Here is a 15826-nt window from a genome sequence, read left to right on the forward strand (position 1 = left end):
GCTGTGTCTGTTAGTGGTGCCATCTTTCTAACTGCACATGATTACTCAGACAAGTTCAGGACCACCATCAACATTGCAGAAGCATTACTTGAAGCAATTGACCGTATTGGGCCATACAATGTCATCCAAGTCATCATTGATAATGCTGCTAATTGTAAGACAGCGGGAGCAATTATTGAGGATAAATAGCCCAACATATTTTGGTCTGGATGTTTGGTTCACACATTGAACCTTCTGATGCATGATGTTGTCAAGAACAAAAATGCACAATACTAATGAATTGGTGATTTGTACAAGAAAGGCAAACAAATGATAAAATTTATTACAAATCATAGCAATACCCATGGCCTTTTCCGCAATCACTCGAGATTGGAGTTGTTGAAGATTGCGAGGACCAGATTTGGTAGCTATTACCTCACCTTCAGGCGCCTTTTGAACGTAAGAGAGTCATTGGCTAGCATGGTATCAAGTCCACATTGGCAGGTATTAAAGGAAAGGGCTACAAATGCAGCTAACAGGGAAGGTTTTGAACTGGTGGAGGAGGCCGCTCTTGATGGTCAGTTTTGGACAAGTGTGAGGCAAGTATTGGATTTCACCAAGCCCATTTATCACACGATTCGGTTTGTAGATACAGACAAACCAGTGATTGGCGAGGTGTATGAGCAAATGGATACCATGTTGGGGCAAATAAAAGATATTGTTCATAACAGAGATCCCAACTTGTACAAACTGATTCATGATTGTGTGTGTAAATGGTGGAATAGACTTAATCTTCCACTACATTGCTTGGCGTATATCCTTACGCCAAAATACTACTCTACATCTTGGTTGGGCCAACCTGCACCAGGGGGTGGGATTAGGACCAAACCCCATTTAGATCCAGAGGTAACTAGTGGATATTTGCAAGCATTAGAAAAGTTGATACCTGACAGGGAGGAATGTGCAGCTGTGCGCCTTGAAATAGGCAAATACTTCAGTGGCACTGGTTTGTATGGTAACTTCCATGCAGTGGACGACAGAGATAGATTTGATTCTCTCACATGGTGGGAAACATATGGCGGCCAGGTACTTTTGCCAAAATTGGCAAAAAAAGTTCTTTCACAAGTTGTAAATACTTCTTCTGCAGAGAGGTGTTGGAGCACCTACAGCTACATACATAATGTGAAAAGAAACAGACTCAATGAAAACTGAGCAGAAAGCTTGGTTTATGTGCACTACAACTTGAGGTTGTTGAGTCATTATTGTGATCGGGCTTATGAGGATCCCACATATAAAATTTGGGACAATCACCCAGAGGATGACAATTTGGAGGATGGCATTGTACATCTTGAAGAACTCGAAGAGGAACTTATAAGGGATGAAGATGAAGCAGTTGTAGCAGCCATGCCACCTCCACCTCCACCATCCAGTAGCAGTGCTCAAGGTCCGAGTCTTGTTTCTTTGCTGTCGTCACCTCCATCTACACCCTCACGTGGAGGGCATGTGCCTTCTAGTTCTGGTCATAGGTCTATGCGGGAGACTCCTAGAAGACCACCACTACCTGCTTATACTCCTGGAGACTCTCGTGGCAAGGGCCACATGTAGATTTACAGTTTACTTGTCTTTTCTAGTTTCTATTAGACTTTAGTTTTCATAACTGTTGAGTTTTGAGTCCTTGACTCTTGACTCTTGACTCTTTCATATCATAATGATATTTTTTGTAAACAATATATGACTGTGACAATGAAAATTTGAAGTTTGAAGTTGGCAATTATAACTCATTGGTAATGATTGTGAATTATGAATATGATGCTTCGTGAAAGACTAAAGTTGTTTCATTTCATTTCATTATTCATGTTTCATTTTATAACATTTCATTTCATGTTAACAGTTAGAAGTTAGGACTTAGAAATATCTAAGATATTACTTCTTGTAATGGTTAAACTTAGCTTGCAAGTACAACTTTGGTGATCAATGATGATAAATGTTATATATTGAATTTTCAATTTTGAAAGCTTGAAGTTGAAACTTTAAGATTGAATTTGATGAATCATGATTCACGAGACTCAATATGTTGCAGTTGTAATATGCATTTTACTAACTTGTGGACATGGTTGATGAAGATTATAATTTCTAGATGATTGATCATTGATGTGATATGGTTCAATGATCAATGATCAATCTATGTTTTTTTATGTTTTTTTATGTCTGATTCATCATTCTACATGTTTTTGTTGACATATATGTATCAAAAATTAAAAAATATAAAATATATATATATTTTTAAAAAATCGCTCTTGGATTCGCTCCCAAACCGGGAGCTTCTGAAAATGGTCGCTCCCGCTCCCGTTTCCGCTCCCGCTCCCCGCTTCTGCTCCCGCTCCCAAGTAACATAGGGAAAAATAACAACTAGTTTCTTTGATCCTTGTCAAAATAATCTTGGCTGTTGATAAACACTTCAAGATCTTTTAATCTTGGCCCTCAATTTCTTATTTTTGAGGAATTTTCGAATTTATCATTTAATTCTATTTTAATTAGCTCAAAATTAATTATTTAGAGTTAATTTCCTAAAAAATTTGACTTTGACTTAACCACCAAGGTCCAAGGGTTCAATTTTTCTTGCAAAAAAAAAATATTCCCTTGGTGGAGGACCTTTAAAAATTGATTATTTCAAGATCCACGAATTTTTCCATTTGGAGAATTTATTTTCCTAGAAAATTTAATTTTGACTCCAATTAATCAATTTTCTGGCTTAGGATTTAATTTTATTTTGCCAAAAAAATTAATTAATTTACACATGAGGGGATTAATTATTTTTCCAACCCTCTAATACCTATGATTTTTCATTTACAAGACTCAAAGAGGGAATACACATTTGTCTTAGACCATCAAGACACATAACCCATCTGTGACTCAATATGATCTAGTAAACCAAGTGATTTGTAATAAAATAATTAAGCCAATTAGCTTAAATTATTCCCAAACCACTTTTACATCAGACTCGACTAAAACACTAGGACTCACCTGATAATCCAACAATAAATTTCACCCTAGCTTTTGGGGGTTTAAGCTGGAGGGAAAAAACTCTTTTGATTAGCCGTGTAGAAAAACACAGGTAATCAGTGAGGTTAAAAAACCTCCTAAGATGGAATTCGTCATCAATTACATGCTTACCTAGGTTGTTACATAGACTCAAGGTTTTACTAAGATCATTTACAATATATAACTTGCAGAATGGGATGACCATGACACATGGACTGCTGATATGTGATCCGATCCTTGTTGAAAAAGTTGGTACTTCCGCTTCCCTGGAACTTTGACAATTTGAATGCAACAGGTGTTAATAGGAGAGAATCAATTTTTGTTTGGAGCTATCTTATGACAATGATTGGTTGGGCTCCCGATCCTTAAAACGTTGTGGGATGCACCTACTCAAGTTCTATGGATGGTGACTTAATCAATCCTTTTACTAGATGCCTCAAGTGAGGTAGTAGAATATGGCCATCAATAAGCCTCCCATTCAGCCAAAACTTGCATGATCAACACCACTTGACATTCATAGGTTTCTTTTTATGTTATTGAAATTAAGATTTTCCAGCTCACTAATCTATGGCACAACTGACCTGCCACATCTACACTTTATCCAAATTATAATGTCAGAATATCCAAGAAAGAAATGCATCTATTAATTAACACGAGTACAAGAGGATCTAAATGTAGGTACTATATAAATCATCAATCGTGATATCCTGCTTGTAGCTCTTCTACGTATGTTGTTGTGCCAATCAAATCAATCACCTTGTAACCCTTAAATTAAACGTAATAAGCATACAAAAGGGTCTGTGAATCCCAGAATATAAAAGGAAAGAAAACACTTAGACAAAGTAATTATGTAATGACTTTTCACCACATTCTAGTGCCAATAAATAACTCTCGTGATATTGCATGATGCAAATATAGAGGAGATTAAGAAGTCAATGAAATCATTTTCTTCATAAAGAATACAAAATGTTAGTACCTTGTCAAATTATTTTTGGCAAAAGAGATTTAGTTTTGTAGTAAATCTTTACAATAATATCCAAGTTATCCTTAGAATCCCAAGTATACATTAAATTAGTAACATTTGAAACTATGAAAAAGTTGTTGTAGTAGAAAAAGAGTGCAACTGCCGTATGCAGAGGAAAATGTAGGAAAACTTGTGTAGATGCACCTCTTAGTCAATTTAAATATTGCAAGTAATGGAGAAACTAGTCCAATCAATTTAAAGTCCCAAGTCGGTCTACTTTTCTCATATTGTGCTGCACTGTCAAACTGGTCTTCAGGCTCACCTGTTGAATTAGTCTGTGGGCCAGCCTTGTCAAATTGGTTTGTTCAATGGTTTTTCTTATGTGTACTCTTTTATGGTTCTTAAGTTGTCCTTCACTACTGAAATATATAAGATGCTTAATTTTTTTTAAATAAGAACTTCTCACCAAACTTGGTTTTAGGATGAATAAGATGTGAGCCCAAAGTAGGAGGGAACCCGTATGAATGATGATGGCTGAAAAGATCAGCATTGTCTGTTGCTAGCAATATGCTTGTGGAGCTATGATTTCGGATCTCAATGTGTTTTTCTTTACTGGACTTAATATTAAAATTGTAAGTGCCATGTGATCAGTAAAGAAACACCATGCTAGAGATCTATCTATTATCATGGTTGGGTACATTAAAAAGAGAGGAGGCATAAGTAAACAAGTTCTGAGGATCAAGAATAGCACAAGGGGTCATTTTAGGAAGGATTACCTATCAAAGGATATCGGTTGAACCTAAACATATTCACAGTTTGTTTTTCTGTTCCATATAAAAATTCCCCCTTTTTCCTTGAGAAGATAATGGTAAACCCTCCAATCAGAAATCATCTTAAATGATTCTTGGTCAATGGTGTGAGTGATGAATTTATTGAGGGCCTTTCACTAAGAAAATCAAAGGAATAATGATGGACATAAACCTTCTTTGCCATTTTTGCTCTTTTATCATTGGTATGGTCTATATATTTTTTCCATGGAAGGAGCCTCTCTTAAAGCACAGAACCTACGGAATCATGCATGGTTATTATTTCATTATGGAATCACTTGTGCATTTTGTAATAGATGTAGGTATTTTTTTGTATTATCTTAATAAACCACAATTTTTTTGTTGCTTTACAAATAAATGTAAGTAAACATTAATAGCACCATCCAAATCAGAAACTTAAGGTCAATTGCATTCTACCTTGATATGCACCACAGAACCATATTCCTCTCTTTCCTTGAATGACGTCAAATTCTTTTGATGCTTGTGCTGCAGCAGGTGTTGGAACTGGATGACTCGTAGACCAAATGGTAATGTTATTTTGAGGTGCATGTGGAGGGTTGAGAGTTACAAGGAAAGGTAGGCCCGTATTGCCTAAATTCTGCAACAATTTATCCAATTTATTAGCAAGAGTTTGTTCAGAAAATTCATTCAGTACGTACTGTGCATAAAGAATTCACATAATGGTTTTCTATGTACAAGAACTGCATGAACATCAATATCAGTACATGTGTGAAAAGTTAAAAGCTATAATATGAGCCTTGAATATTCTAGTCTTCTTCACATAGAACTTAGAAGCCATTTGGATTAGCAAGCAGTAATTACTAACTAGAGGTCAGTCCCAGCATAAATGTGCATATAATACTATATGATAATAAACTAACTGAAATTTCCAAACAAAATGCCTTCAAAATATGTGAATTAATAAGGTACATACCTGTAATGTGTTAAGCCAGTAAGTCACACATACGTGGTTATTTTGGCTTCCTAAAAAATTCCAAGCACTCCAGGCTGCTGAATTCTTGGGCATGAATTCTGGATCACGATGAAGGTATATGTTACTGCAAAAGCATTAGTTTCAGTAACCCTCCATAAAAGGACGATGGAAAACATGAGCCTACATGAATGAGAAACTTATCTAAAATTAATTGTATCTTATAATCATAAGGGGAAATTTAGCAATGAATATAAAGCAATTGAATTGTACTTGAAAATTATATGGGTTTGAATTCAATATCTATATGGAAGATGTTTAGAAGAATTTGGCTTGGGGAGACAACTTAGAAACAAAGTATGGAATTGATGGTTTGCTTGAACTCAAGTGCCACTTAAAAACAAATTATCTGAAAAATATAATGAACAGATGCAACCGATGGTGCTTTTGAATGGATCAAAAGCACATGAACTGCTTCAGAGAGTAAAAATGATAAACTAAAGCATGGTTTTCCAAAATAATTGAGGCTCGTATAAAGTGTCTTCTGCTCTTGAATTAAGGAAAATGATATGAACCTTGTGCTTAAATAGATGGTATATCTTCAAAAGCTAGATATAATGGTGGATAATTGTCAAGCATGATTTCTTTACCACCACATAAACTTCTATGTGTTGTTTTCTTAGTTCATTGTCTACTATTTCAGCAATCAAGATAATGCTTTATGGAACCTAAATTCATCAAATGGATTCACTCTCAAAGGTCTATGAAAGCCAAGATATTGCCCCTACTTATTTCCTTAGTTAATGTTTACTTGAAGTCACAAACACTCCCCAAAGTCTGTTCTGTTGCATATAGGTCATTTTATTGTTGGTCTCATTTCATTTGTGAGAGGATAAATGCATAAATTTCTATTATATTCCTTACCTTTTCTCTTAATTTCCTCCTTCCACCCAATATAAACTCCTTTAATGTCATTTGAAGCTCAAATTCGATGTTCTCAACCCAGCCATCACCAGTTCCTTACATTTCCTCTCCATGATGAAGCGTTGGTTACATTTCCCACTATGTACCATTTACTTCATTACTCTCTGAGACACAAGGGTTCAAATTCTCAACCCTCTTAACCCCCTTTGATTACAAATATTATTTTTCCTTGATAACATGTTGAGTGACGCCAACCACTCAAAAAATTAATCTTTTCCTTTTCCAACATTTTCGAAACCTTTGAAACATCCTAACAAGCCTTACAAATAACATTTGTAGATTCAAACATTATATAATCTACTAATGCTCAATCATTGTCTTTTTAATATCCCCAATTTTGATTTTCAGCATTAGAGATGAATTTGGGGAGAGGACGCAATTCCGGCACCAGGACTTAGGAGGAAAAGAGAATATTGTTTCTCTAGTGGAAAGTGGGGACCACAAGAAAGAGAAATTTGACCCAAGGAGGGAACTCACACTCTTGGAAGAGAGAGAGAAGAGAAGGGAGTGTGAATTAGGAGAGAGAGAGTGGGGACCACAAGGAGAGAAGGAGCCTGTTGACCACTACCGGTCAACTACCCATAGCAGTACACCCCCTTTTCTTTGCAAAAAGGGTAGCGCTTGATCGACATGTCCGTGCCATTCGACAGTCATCGACAGCTTGATCAATTTATGTTGTAAACCCAGTCTGCATGTATAAATTGTAAATAATCTTAGCAGATATGAGTCATGTATGTAAATTGCCTAGGTGGACCTAATTTTCTAAGTGATAATCTACGTTCCGGAAGGTTTTTCGTCTCACCGATCCATGATCGGCAGAGTTTTCCTTCAGCCTAACCCCAAAGCCGGAATGGATTTTGTCATTAGAATCTTAGGAGAATCCTAGTGTGTTAATCTGCTAGATTATAGTTGTGTCGCAGAACTGGGTGGTTTATGAGGGTCTATGTCAAATGGGTTCTCCCCCTTGAGATGTAAAATTGTGAAAGTCATGATGTAAAGTGTCTTGAGGGTTAGAAAATGTTTTAATCCCCTCATAAGTCCTAAGTCCTAGGTCCTAGGTGATTTCTCCAAAGGCTAAGTTCGAGGATCCATTTAAAAATAAATTAAAAATTAAAAAAAAAAAATTAATTAAAAAATTAAAAAAATAACTAAAAAATAAATTTAAAAAAAAAATAAAAATAAAAATAATAAAATTTATAAAATAAATTAAAAAAAATATATAAAAATTTAGATAAAAATAATAAAATAATAAAATAAAGTAAAAACCTAAAAATAATAAAATAATAATATTTTTGAGTAAATAAATGCAGAATTTCAATTTTTAATGCATTAAAAAATTTCGACGGATGAGATTAAGAGATGTCTTGATCCTCATCGACGGTCGAGATTAGTTTGACATGGATCACTCGAACTAGCTGTTGGGGATTTCTCCTTTAAATAGGGTGCTAGGGGTCATTTGAGAGCAGATCGGATTTGTGAGTCTTGTGCTGAAGAAACTCTCTTGTAGTCATTTTTTTTGTGCAATAAAGAAGACTTTGGAGTTAAAAATCTTGCTGGTGTTACTCTTCGGAAAATGCTGTAAGATTGTTCTATTTTTTCTGCATAATTTTATTTTCAGCCATTCATGATAGCTTAATGAAGATTGATCTAGGCACAGGTATCTTGTTTGATCTTTGAGGTTTGAATGATAGTTTAGATTCTGAAATATATTGGCAGGTATCTCCATTTGATTGGGGTTTCACTATTGTTTTCTCCTTCTATGTTGATGGTTGATTTTAAGCTGTGCAGGAAATCCTTTTTTTTAGATTACCGAGCGTTAGGGGAAGTTCTCGGCTGAACCAGCCAACTCCTGGGTTGTGTTTTCTGAAAGAGCCCAGCGAGTTCTTGATCCCGGGCCTATCATTCGAAATATTTTTTATAAATGCATGCAGGGTTTTCTGAAGCGTTTTACATTAAAATTAAATTCTGATAATGTTACTGCTGTTATTGCTAAATCTGGCTGTTCAAGAGTCAAAAGCTGTAAACTACTTAGTTGATCTAGGGTTTCATTTTTGTTTTATGCATATATTAGGGTTTTTTCTTTTTTCTTGCAGGTTACAGGTGCATTTTGTTTGAGAAATATTTCAGGGTTTCTTGAGCAGTTGATTCAAAATTTTAAAACTTCTGGCTGCCAACACCGTCGAAGTGTCATTTTACAGTGGCCGCCATAATCCCTGCGCGCTGCATTGAGTTTTTATCATCCCTGCATTCATACATTACAAAACCTTCCTTCTGTCATCAAAAAGGGAAAACTCCTGCCGTCAAATATCGAAGATCTGATCAACGCAGAAAATTATCGTGGTTTTACATCGTTGCTGGGGGCTGCATTTGCCATCAAGGGAACCTGCAAACGCATTGATTACCTGCTTAAAGGCGTAGCCAGCATTTTTCTGCCCTATATCTGTTGAATCACCTGCAACCGTATGTGAGTTTGCCGCTGCCAGATTTTCCGTAAGCTTGCATTATTTCAAACACAAAAAGCCGTCCAAAGCAGAGAAATCGTGGAAATTCTCAGAGTCAAGAAATTGCACTTGAAACCCATCCAAAAAGAAAATCGATTGAGGCTCTCTGAGACTGGGCAAGGATCAAGTCTTTCTGCCGTGGACGCCAGACTGCTGCGTCCAGCCTCCATCTGTACAGTTTCTATCAAGCTTACACTTCCACGCCGTCACTTGCAGAAGATCATTTACGGGCCAGGCCAGTCTCAAATTGCTGCGTTGAATGGCAAATCCGAATCAATACGCCCAGAATCGATCCGCTGCGTCCATCTCTTCATCAACGCCTGCAAACCTGTGTAATGTGTTTTGGTGCGTGTATGCGTGAAACCTCTGCATTCGTTTTTCTCCTTTCGATTAGGGATCTCTGAGTGGTCGAAGCAAGTTTTTTGATGTTAGGTATTGAAGCGTATTGTGACCGTATTTTTCTTTTTTTTTTTTTAGGGCTTTTCAGCTTAGGTGACGTTTTAGTTGTTTTAATTTTTTAGTCTAGGATTAGATATCTTTTGTTTTAGTTTAGATTTTTCATTTTTTTTTTAATGAAAAATATATAAAAAGAAAAAGGGGTTGCGTAGTTTAGTCCTTTTAAACTTAAAAAAAAAATAAAAAAATTAAAAAAGGTTTTCAAAATCAAAATATTTTTTTTAGGTTTTACCTCTTTTAGTTTAGATTTAGTATTAGAATAGACGTTAATATTAGAGTTTAATAGTTTTTTTTTGTTTAGGAAATAATTTTTTTTTTTTGTGTAGTTTGATAGTTTAAATTTTATTATTTTTTTGTTTAGCTTTAAATTTATTTTAAATAGTTTTAACTCTTTTTAGATTTTATTAATTAAAAATCATAAAAGCATAAAAAATATTGTGGAAATTTTTTGCCAGATTCATCATATCTTTTCTGCTAAGGCCAAAATTTTCGATGTGGAATTAATGTTTATCTTTTTGTGAGATTTAGCATGCTTGAATCATCATGAATGTGATATCTGGTTAGCGTTTAAAATTTACGCGGTTGTGTATTGAATTTCATCTTTCGAAGCTTTAAACGCTGGAATATCATTTAAGCATCTTCTCTCGTTTGGTAAAAGATAGTCACTGTGTGTTTATCGAATATCTTGCATTTGCTTGAGTTATTTGATGGTAAATGATTGTTAATGATTTCATCTTTCCGCAACATTTGATAGATAATTGTTCAGCCATCAATTCTATAAGGCACTGGTCTTTTAACTTAGCAAAATCCATTTAGTGCTTGTTATATCGTGTCTCCCAACCCAACTGGTCCACAGTTGGTCTTCATCATCTCATAGGGTCTACCCCCCTTAGCCGTGGGAGACAAGCTTAAACAGAGAGATCGGGGATCAAGGTGACAGCCCCCGGTCTGAGCGTTGCCGTGACAATCTGTGCGACAACAGAGCCATGAATTATAAATAGAGCAAGAGGCACTCATTTTGGTCATTCATTCATCTATTCAGAAACTTGTCTTTGACATAGCACACTTGAGCGGAAGCCAAGTTTGCAAGTGATGTTTAGCACATGAGTGTCTCTGAGTGCAGATCTCAACCCTTGCTTTGGTGGACTTCGAGTGCCAGCCCAAGGAGGGAGTTCCATCCTTTTCCGATTATTCCAGCAGTGGGAGTGCGAGTTTGTGTGGAGGAGACACTAGCAGCAGCGCAGGGACTGCACAGTGCTTGGAGGTGACACATGTGGGAGTTGAGGAGTGAAAAGAGTTTGGGCGTAAAACTTGAGGTGGAGACCGAGGAAGTGTTTTGGGGCCTTTTCCAACATTTTGGCTGAGAAGCAAACGCAACATTTGCTACAGGTTGCATCTTTTGCTTGCGGAGGAGGGCCAAGCATTTGGGGTCAATTTTGGAGCATCAAAACTAGGACAAACCCTTTCTGGGTTTTTGACAAGGACCTTAGAAGTAATTTGGCAGAATTTTCTAGGCAGATTTGAGGGGTCAAACAAGGGTTCCAAGTCAGCCAACAGCTAGAGGAGCTAAGGGAAATTTGGGTCGAAATTCCGAGGTCAGCATTTGGCCAATTCCTTCTTGGGTTTTTCTGGGTTATTGGGGGAGAGCCCGAGGTTAATTTCCAAAAATTTTTTGAGCACTGAAGGAGGCCCTAAAAATAATTCTTCACAACCAATAACATATTTCTAGGTAGTTTCGATGCAGAGCTAGGAGAGAGCACAAACACATTTGAGAGGGACTTCTTATTGTTCATTTGGGCTTAGCTGTCTTGCCTTGAGCAAGCCCAGGTGCGCTCTTTCTAGCACCTCATTGTACCGTCTTCTTATTATAATAAAATGGCTTAGCAACGTAGATTTTGGTGAAATTTAATGGACTGATTCATGTGTTTGATTTTCATGGTTTTATGTCTATGTTTGCTTTGTTTATCATTGTATATTTCCCATTAAGAATATTACAGTGGTATCAGAGCATAATCTTGGCTCAGCCTGTGGGAAACCCTTCGTTCTATGACAAGACCAGAATAAAAAGCTAAGAAACCTAGGTGATTAGGATGCAACAAATGATGATTGATGTGGGGGAGAAGTTGATTCATTCCGCAATTGTGAATCCAGACATGATTGCAATTGATGTGGAGTTATTGGGAGCAAACTGGAGGGTATACCAATCATTGGGTCATCGCATTCATGTGTCCCTCTCTTTTTGGGAGTTCTGTGAACTAAGAGGCATGCACAAACCAATAGAGATTCAGTGGAATTTTGCTAGGATGATGAGGAGGATTAAGGAAGAAGATGAGAGAGTAGTTAAAGGAGCCATGGTTGGCAAGGAGACAGTTGAGGATACACTCGTTGACGAGATGCCATCCGTTGTTGAGGTATCCATTGATGAGGTATCCCTGGTTGTGACTGAGTTCTTAGGTGATAGTAGCACACCACAGGTTGATGAGGTGTCGGGAGGCATCTCCACTATTGATGAGGAGCCAATAGGTACAAAGGCATCCAGATCTATGACAGGGTTTCTGGACGACAGTCACCTACAGCTGACTAGTGAGCATGTCTTTCATGTTGAGTTGTCTATGGAGGAGCAATTGGAGGCTCATGTCGAGCCCATGATGGAGGAGGATGTGCAGACATCCTTTGGGATAGCCATTAATGAGGGGCAGCATAGAGACCGCATGTTGGGATTTCAACACAGTTCGCTTCAGAGGCGCATTGACAGGATCTACAACGTTATCAGCCCATCCCTATGCTTTGGATTGAGAGAGGCGGAGTTGTCTATACATACCAAAGGGGATGACCAGGTTAGAAACACTGTTGGGCCACCTAGTCTGATCTTATGTGTTGACCTGGGTAGCAGGATGAGACGATCGGAGTTGCACAGGGTGCAGCATCGGCATGTTGGGGTTGTTCTATGTGCATTCGATCCCTCTCTTGGGGTTGGATGGTGAGAGATTCTGAGTTGGTACCCTGTGGAATGGGCTATGGAGATGGTGGTGGACCTAGGTGTAGTTCAGCAGGAGCTTCCAGGCACTGGGGATACCGAAAGTGCAGACTGGCATTGGTTTCTGGGTGCGACTACCTATCATTTCCTAGGTATGCCGGTTGGCTACAACCTGGATGGTACAGTTGACCTAGCAGTTCAGCATGTACATTCGCTAGGGGAGTCTCGGTCAGCACCAGTGGCCAACCAGTTTATGGACAGACTCCTTTGGTTGTCTTGGTATGACGTTTGTACATAGGATCATTGGGTGATCAACATACTCTGGCAGGAGTTTGTCAGACGAGGTGGCATTGGCAGGCCAACGGACGGTGCCTTGTATGGAGTTGCGGACTCTTCACTTTTGTGTGATGCACAAAGGACGCAAAGGAGCAGCACAGTGGTAGCAGCACTGCTGACACATAGGGAGATTCACTTCTTGGATCCCTTAGGGGGGATTGGAGTGAAGATCCATTCATCGACAGGTATAGTGATGCGATAGTGGAGGTGATGATACCGATCAGGTGTGGGCCAACATGTAGAGATACAACTCTAGGCCATCACATCCAGGGATGTGTGGGAGCATCTAGTACTGAGCAGTGGACTATAGGTGGACATGGAGATGCATGGTGGTGTACTGTAGTGTGTTGGATTGTGTTGTCGAGTAGGAGTGCCTTACATCACATTGAGTAAACGTGGGGAGTGACTGGTGCCTTGACGCAGACAGGATGCGGGGTGGTACGAGATGGTATAGCCTTAGTCGGGGGTATCCAGTGGTGTACAAGGATAGGTTGCGGCTTACAGTGGCATGATGAAGAGTACATCGATACTTGCAGTAAGACATGATGCAGCGTAACGGACTCTTGGAGTGTTGGCCCCAAGGAGACTTATAGACCGGGGCAATGGGTGTACCATTGGATGCAACTCACCTAGGATTGATGCGGACATTGTTGAGCATCTGGGGACACCGTGTTTAGCGGAGACAAGGCTTCGAGGGAGTTATCAACAGATCTGAGGCGGAGAGAGTTTCGTCCGTAGGATCACTCTTGAGCATTTCGACAGACTTTTGATCATACCCTTTGGGACATACCCGCCCATAATCCTCCAGTATTGCTTATAGTCACAGAGCGTTTGGTTGTTTCTCCTTGACACTCTCTATTCAGGCAGCTAGACATGGGAGGCTCACCCTAGAGTCTAGACAGTTGGATGAGACACCGCGTGTCATGAGAAGGGAGGAGACTCTCTAGTTGAGACCCTTGGTAGGTGCACGAGTTGTTGGATACAGGCTTAGGGATGGCGTGGTTGATAGCCGAGGTAGCATATGTTCCACCCTTGAGCTCAAACTTGAGGGATGGTGGATGGCAGACTTCGTCTTCAGGAGGGTACCCAGACTCCAAACAGTGTCCAAGTGTATTGTCAGGAGTTGGGATAGCAGATTTATCTGCGTGGTCTGGCAGGAGCAGGGCAGTTTCACATGCATGGGACATACTCCTGATACTTGGGGTCTACCCAGGGGGTACATACAGGGGTCAGAGACGAGGGCTAGATGGGTTCTAGTAGATAGCAGCGCTACGCAGCGACATCCTGTGAGGAGAGGGAGTTATGAGCTCCATGTATGTTTGGGGGATCTAGGGACCCGGTTGGCGGGTGGATTACTCCCCTTTGTGATGAGCGGGGTCATTGCAAAGGGTGATTGAGTTCACTTTGGGTTTGACACATGGGGGATCACTGAGACCTCCACGACATGGCGAGGCAGACTTATCTTGTTATGGCTCAGGGTCGAGATTGGTAGCGGAGGGTAGATATTGGCATCATGGGGATGCCCGGGCAGGATGAACTTAGCTCTCATAGACCTTTCGCCACTAGGCCTCATGAGAGGAGGATACAGTTTGCACACGGTGGGGAGTATGTCATAATCAGAGTAGCGCAGCTTCAGCATGATGGCACGACTCTGAGATTAGCAAGGGACCTGATCATCACCGCTCTTCACAGCTCAATAACCTTTAGGGATGAGCTGACTACTATAGGGGCAGATCATGCAGATCTTCCATTGGGGTTTAGCGAGTCACCGATGGTGTGGGGAGTATGTCATAATCAAAGTAGCACAGCTTCAGCATGATGGCACGACTCTGAGATTAGCAAGGGACCTGATCATCACCGCTCTTCACAGCTCAATAACCTTTAGGGATGAGCTGACTACTATAGGGGCAGATCATGCAGATCTTCCATTGGGGTTTAGCGAGTCACCGATGGCGTGGGGGACTTCATTAGCATGGTAGGTGGGCCAGCAGGATGATATCAGGAGAAGCTCACGTGAGCGAGACGCTATCTCTGCAGGGATTGGGTGGTATCTTCGAGAGTATACTCCTGGAGTGCATGGGATGGCCTACGTGGTAGGAAAACTTCACGAGGAGTTGGGCATGGTGCCACATTATCATGATCCCCTACTCATTGATGGTATACAAGGGACTTTTGGTACTTATACTGGGCAGGATAGTGAGTGGAGCGAGGGGAGCTTCAGGTGGGATAGGATGGATTGGGATCCTGGTATTGAGGGATTCTTTCATGTCAGGATAGTGTAGAGACCTGGAATGACTCAGCGGAACGTTTGGAACCCCAGTATTACTAATGATGATAGGGGTGATCAATAGACATAGGAGGTGCTAGTTCATGCATTGCTTGAGGACAAGCAATTTTTGGCAGGGAGGACTGTAATATCCCCAATTTTGATTTTCATCATTAGAGATGAGTTTGGGGAGAGAACGCAATTCCAGCACCAAGACTTAGGAGGAAAAGAGAATATTACGGCTCTAGTGGAAAGTGGGGACCGCAAGAAAGAGAAATTCGACCCAAGGAGGGAACTCGCACTCTTGTAAGAGAGAGAGAAGAGAAGAGAGTGCGAATTAGGGGAGAGAGAGAGAGAGTGGGGACCACAAGGATAGAAGGAGCCACAGATTATAAATAGAGCAAGAGGCACTCATTTTTTTCATTCATTTATCTATTCAGAAACTTGTCTTTGACATAGCACGCTTGAGCGGAAGCCAAGTCTGTGAGTGTTGTTTAGCACAGTGTCTCCAAGCGAAGATCTCAACCCTTGCTTTGGTGGACTTCGAGTCCCAGACCAAAGAG

At 39.6% G+C, this 15826-nt stretch overlaps 1 protein-coding gene across 1 annotated transcript in view; it reads right to left on the reverse strand.

Annotated features, from left to right (window-relative positions):
• LOC149227727 (uncharacterized) overlaps nt 1-15826 on the reverse strand; it is a 279748-nt gene that overhangs the window by 112848 nt on the left and 151074 nt on the right. The window contains exons 9-10 of the mRNA XM_089380584.1: nt 5747-5870; nt 5230-5410 (exon numbers count right to left, since the gene is read on the reverse strand). Coding sequence (XP_089236710.1) covers nt 5230-5410; nt 5747-5870 — 305 coding nt within the window. The remainder of the gene's footprint in view (nt 1-5229; nt 5411-5746; nt 5871-15826) is intronic.

Source organism: Pinus tabuliformis, chromosome J (assembly GCF_031772625.1).
Source record: "Pinus tabuliformis cultivar Carrire ecotype Pingquan chromosome J, CPIR1, whole genome shotgun sequence".
NCBI classification, from domain to species: domain Eukaryota; kingdom Viridiplantae; phylum Streptophyta; class Pinopsida; order Pinales; family Pinaceae; genus Pinus; species Pinus tabuliformis.